The 6,157-nt window shown below is 33.4% G+C and overlaps 1 protein-coding gene across 1 annotated transcript; it reads right to left on the bottom strand.

Annotated features, from left to right (window-relative positions):
• Positions 1-4,165: 4,165 nt before the first annotated feature.
• LOC134275007 (uncharacterized) lies at positions 4,166-5,954 on the bottom strand. The gene is made up of 2 exons (XM_062757244.1): positions 5,803-5,954; positions 4,166-5,237 (listed from the first exon to the last, which is right to left on the bottom strand). Exons 1-2 carry the CDS (start codon positions 5,935-5,937, stop codon positions 4,191-4,193), a joined length of 1,182 nt encoding a protein of 393 aa, XP_062613228.1. The 5' UTR covers positions 5,938-5,954; the 3' UTR covers positions 4,166-4,190.
• Between the last annotated feature and the right edge of the window lie 203 nt (positions 5,955-6,157).

The following is a 6,157-nucleotide window of genomic DNA, read 5'->3' as shown; positions in this document are numbered from 1 at the left end:
GCGAAATTTTTCCTGCATACAGTAATCATTGTAATTATTCTTAAGATTACCATATACGCTGTATATGTTTGATGTATCTTCAGATTCTTACCATATGTCTGGTGGCTCTTTAATTTGCATGGTACATTCACATATTTTTGTGGGGTAAAATTTTTGAGGTTTGAAGAAAAAAATATTGGTTTGTGGGGTATTTGATTTTGTGGTTTGAGAAAGTTTTAATGCATATGAAAGCTAACATTATGTGGTGGATATAAATTGTTGGGTTTCTCCATACCTCGAAAACAACGAAAATTAAACCTCCATGAAAATTGGTGATTTCACAGTACTTTCTTTCCCAGTTGACCAAATTCCATAATAACAGTACTTGATCACCTTGTCTGTTTTTTTTGTATTGATATAAAGTTTTTTTTCACAGAACAGAAAATATGTGATTTCTGAAATTCAATTAATTTTTTTGGGGGACCATCCAGCGCGTGACTTTACAATCGTCATCCTAAAAGTGGAGACATCCCTAGATCCAGTTTACACCCGAATCCTTTGTGTTTAACGATTTTTCAGAGTGAGTAAACTTAGTTTACTATATTACAATGTATAGTACATTGTACACATGAATGTGCACATTTTAGTGCCTTTTCTGCTGTCTTTTTAAAGGGGGGTCACTGCTGAAATATAAACTTAGGTTGATGTGCCAAAACTACTTTATGTGGCCCATTTTTTTTACGACAAATTATAATTATTTTACAATGATTTTGATAGTTTTTTAAATGAGAGAATAAATCGACCCTTTGAAAAGTTTCAATAGAACATCATTACAGATGGGGAAATTTCTCGCCCCTGGGTCTAACCCACTTCTGAAAATAGGCCAACATGCTGAAAACATGTAAATTATGATAATCTAACATGACACATTCATGAAACATTTCTTATTGTTCTTCATAATTAAAAATTAAATATATCTTCAAATATTTTTTTTGTCTAAAAATTTAATTTTTCATTCCCACGAGGAGGGATAATACTTCTACACCGAGCCTCAGGGGAAAGGGGGGATTCCCTGGAGCAGTAAAAAGGTTCCTATTGGATAAAAAATAGTGGAGGAGTGAACATAAAAGGACTGAAATGACTGGAATGCTTCTAACTCATTGTTTTATGTGTATTGATTTAAGTGCTTGACTGTTAAAATAAAATAAATATTAAAACAGATCATCTTTGTTCATTTAACACATACATTTGATAATTTGGGTTTTTTTTTTTTTGGTGAGGGGCATATAAACTGCATATAAGCAAACTAAAAAGGAAGGATTAGTTTATAAGCCCACATTTAGGTTACATGTAACAGATCACTTATGTATTTGTCACAAGGTAGCTTCCTGGGGTACTATTATATCTAAATTTTCTTATGGTTCAAAGTTATGGTGAAGGTCACAGTCAAGGTCACAAGGTCATTGAACTTGGTGTCATTTGAAAGAGCTGAACTAGTGGAGTAAGTGCATACCAAATATGAAGTCTCTATCTCTAATGGTTCGAAAGTTATGGCGAAGGTTAAAGTTGACAACAGACAGACAAACAGACAGACAGGACAAAATATGCGCCCTCGATCTATCAATCCGGGCACATAAAAATTCTTTTTTTTAAAGCCAAGAAACCTGTGTGAAAGCTTCCTGAGATGCTGTAAAATTTAAAAAAGGTTAACTATTTCGTGTATCTCGTACATGTATACTGGCCCCTTAAATAAGATATCATTGCAGTGCAATGCATCTCATTGTTTGCTTGACGCACTGCTAGTACTTAGAACATACTTGGTGAAGGTCATTTTTTTATGTTAAACATTAAAATAAATATGAACTTTCCTGTTTAACTGATAAGTGCACAGCTTGAGCTCAATCAAACTAACCACCAAATTACTTTGTAGAAAAATCAAAGGCGCTTTTCAGTACTGCTTAGCCAGTTAGCAGTACTTTTGGATTTTAATTTCAATTTTACATTTTGTTGTTTTTAGCTCTACTGGTCAGAGACCAGAAGAGCTTATGCGATGGTAATGCGTCCGGGTCCCTCCGTCTGTCCGTTTTCTGTCCGTCTGTCTGTAAACAATTTTTAAAATGCTACTCCTCCTACAGTTTTGGTTTATTTATTTAAAGGCACACAAGTAGACTACACTAAGATACATAATTCTATGTATCGGTTTTTGATTTTGATGAACGGTGTTGCCGTGGTTACTAAAAATAGAAATTTCTGTGATATTCTTTCAAAACGCTACTCCTCCTACAGTTTTGGGATTTTAGTATAACTTGGACACAAGTTGACTACACTAAAAACATAATTCTGTGTATCGGTTTTATTTTGATGACGGTTTGCCTGGGTTTAAAAATAAAAATTTTTGTGAAATTCTTTTAAAATGCTACTCCTCCTACAGTTTTGGTTTGATTTCATTATAACTTGGCACACAAGTTGACTACACTAAGATACATAATTCTGTGTATCGCTTTTTGATTTCGATGAATGGTGTTGCCGTGGTTACTAAAAATAGAAATTTCTGTGAAATTCTTTAAAATGCTACTCCTCCTACAGTTTTGGTTTGATTTCATTATAACTTGGCACACAAGTAGACTACACTAAGATACATAATTCTATTTATCGGTTTTCAATTTTGATGAACGGTGTTGCCGTGGTTACAAAAAATAAAATATCTGAAAAATTGTTTAAAAATGCTACTCCTCCTACAGTTTTGGTCTGATTTCAATATAACTTGGCACATAAGTAGAATACACTAAAAACATAATTCTGTGATTAAATTTTAATTTTGATGAAGGGTGTTGCCGTGGTTACTAAAAATAGAAATGTCTGTAAAATTTTTTCAAAATGCTATTCCTCCTACGTTTTGGTCTGATTTCAGTATAACTTGGCACACAAGTAGACTACACTAAGAACATAAAGAGACTTTATCAACGATCATTATTCTATTTATTTCAAATCCCAGCTGCTTAAGTACTTTTCTCTTCCTTTGCTATAAGTTCAAACCAGTAGAGCTTCAGTCTCGACAGAGACTTCTGGTTAGTGAGATAAATTCGCTTTTCTTGTATGACCAAATTGTGACTTTGTTCATATGTGAGTGACTCTCTAGTCTTATATCTACGTGTACATTATCTTGTAATCCGTTAGTATTACCTGAACATTTGCATAATCTTTTTGTCTACATTGTTCAAAGGGGCCTAATTTGATTATCTAACTTTGTAAAAACATATACTATACAAATTTTGGAACTTTCAATTATGTTCATGATGAATGGTGTTGTCGTGGATACTAAAATAGAAATTTCTGTGAAATACATGTACTTTCAAAACGCTACTCCTCCTAAAGTTTTGGTCTGATTTCAGTATAATTTGGCACACACGTAGACTAGGCTATGATACATAATTCTAAGATACATAATACATTGAACACGATACATGTAGTAGAATTATTACAGTTGTAAATATTTATGCACTGAATACTGAAAATTGTAGGGTTTTTTTTAAGCAAAATGTCTAACTGGATTTCAAAATACTGTATGAATGACGAAAATATTATTCTACTCCTCCTACAGTTTGTCTGATTTTAATATACATGTAACTTGGCACACAAATAGACTAAGATACATAATTCTGTGTGTCAGTTTATGTTTTCAATGAATGGTGTTGCCGTGATTACTAAAAAATAGAAATTTTTGTAAAATACTTAAAAAATTCTACTCCAAATACAGTTTTAGTCTGATTATATAGTATTATGTGGCATACAAGTAGTCTACACTGAGAAACATAATTGTCTTTATCGTTTTTTTATGAATGATGTTGCCATGGTAACTAAAATTCAAAATTCTGTAAAATTTTATTGAAAGGTACTCCTACAGTTGAGGTCTTCTTGCAATCTTGCCACAAAAAGAGACTTAATCAAGGATCATTATTCTATTTATTGCTTTTGTAGTTTTTTATCCCAACTGCTACTTTTGCCTCCCTTTGTTTAAAGTACAAACCAGTAGAGCTACAGTCTCGACAGAGACTTCTGGTTTATATAAGCTTACTTGCATAGAATTGCCCATACCCAGCTTTAACTCATATGCATTAGTCTTTTAATCAGTGAAATCAAAACTGCAGTAAATAAATACATATATAAGTATTTTATTTGTCAACCGTTTTCGAATATGACCATATATAACTCTACTTTATATTTTTCACCTCTTTAACAGTCACACTGTTTAACTCTTTCACATGTTTCTGCATCCGGTAAGCCCAAAAGAAATCTTGGTTGAAATAGTTTGCTGGCCACGCCCGCACTCCTCCTGCACAGTTGTACACGTTTTCACAGTTCGGTACAAAGCGATGGAGAGCGACGTTCATAAGCAACTGAAGTTTATCCTGGAAAGAGTCTTCTGCCTTCCTTTTCTGAAGTCTGTACGTGTTACAGTTTTGTTTAAGCCTTCTCATGCAGTATCTTCTGCCTGCCGCTACATAGTTTGAATGATTTTGAAGTTCGCTGGCGGTGAGGATTTTGAGCACTTGTTCGTGACTTTTCTTCCTAATCACATTACCGTTACATCTATGATATTTTAAAATCAAACCATTGATTGTGAAAATATTCAAATAAATAAGTCTATAGTATGGAGGTGTCAAATACAATGACAAAATGAAAAACATCAAAATGATGTAATAAAACACAGCCTCTTCTTGGAAATACTGTCTCGATAACAATATTTCCCGAAGAATGGCAAATTTTTTCTCCCATCTGGAAATATCCGAAATGTAATCAAGAATTTCGGAATTTTCACTTTCCTCCTGTTCTTCCGCGTTACTTTGAGAGTTACTTCCCTTCGGTACCATAGGGTCCTCAAGAGTCCCTATAGATGAGTCTCTTGATTTCGAAGAAGAAAGGGTTGACTTTTCATTTCCCAGAAACCCTAACGATTCATTTCCTCTCAGTTCTGAAAGTGACGGAGATGACTGTTTATAACTGGATGAACTAAATGAAGTCTTGATGGGATTTCCAGTGAACGCTGGTGGATTCTGAGCAGATGCTTCACCTGTTTTGCTATTTAACAAGTGTGAAGGGATGCCTATCAGCACCCGGAACGATACAGATTGGATGTCGATGAGCTTGTGTATCACTATCTCTTCTCCTTTACATCTGTAGAGAGCTAGGTCCTTGTATGGGTAATCCAAAAGTTTGCCAGGTAAACCTGTTTCCGATTCCTTGAGATCATTTAACACCTTTAAAAAAAATGCATATTGTACATAGTACCGGTACTCATATTTTAAAACAAAGATGACATAGCAAATATCCTTTGGAATTTTTTTTTTCATCCTAATGAAACACAAGGATAATATTGGGAATAACACATTAAAGTACTATCATGGTACGTGTAGCTTCTAAGTACACATTTCACAATCAAGTAGTTTTTAAGTATGCCAAATAGAATTTTGGCAAACTTTATATTGCACGTTTAATATAACGAGAAAAAGGAGGCTCTTTTATATTTCATTGGTTATTTACCTGGAGAAGTTAAAATTGTAAAATTAGAAAAGCTTACTGATAAATATCTTTAATTAAATTTTTATTTTATTTTTCACAACGTAAAACCCATTTTCCTTGAGTAAATACAGTAAAACTTGTCTAATCTGCACACCACTTGTACCAAAGAAACCAATCAGATTAAACAACATTTCAGATTATACAACTTTTAACCAAATGAATTTACTAAAAAACTTAAAATTCACATCATATTACTATTAGGCATGATTATGGATTAGACAAGTTTCACAGTAATGATCTTACTTCTTCCAGAAGGATCCTTGTTTCTGCTGGGATCTGATCCGAGTCTTCATCATTCATTAAGCCGTATCGCTTCTTTATCAGACTTTGGATGAATGACTTTGGAATGAAGAAAGATCCAAGAAAAATAGCAGGCATCACATAGAAAAATGGCCATCCCTGAAATAATTAACAGATAATACACTACAGTTGATCTATCTTAAACTGTACCCATACCTCAAATAAACCATGAATGGACATGTCAAAGTCTCTAAATTATCCTTTGCAGGGAAATATAAGCTCTCTCTCTTATATATAAATGATTTAAGCTGAACACAATTCGTACAAGGAATGTGTCCACCATTTTTTTTTGGTTCTG

The sequence above is a fragment of the Saccostrea cucullata genome, unplaced genomic scaffold (genome assembly GCF_032062105.1).
Source record: "Saccostrea cucullata isolate Sc308-1 unplaced genomic scaffold, CSIRO_AGI_Scuc_v1 ctg273, whole genome shotgun sequence".
NCBI classification, from domain to species: domain Eukaryota; kingdom Metazoa; phylum Mollusca; class Bivalvia; order Ostreida; family Ostreidae; genus Saccostrea; species Saccostrea cuccullata.
Note: the sequence above shows the minus strand (reverse complement) of the source record. Positions and strands in the feature narration are given on the sequence as shown.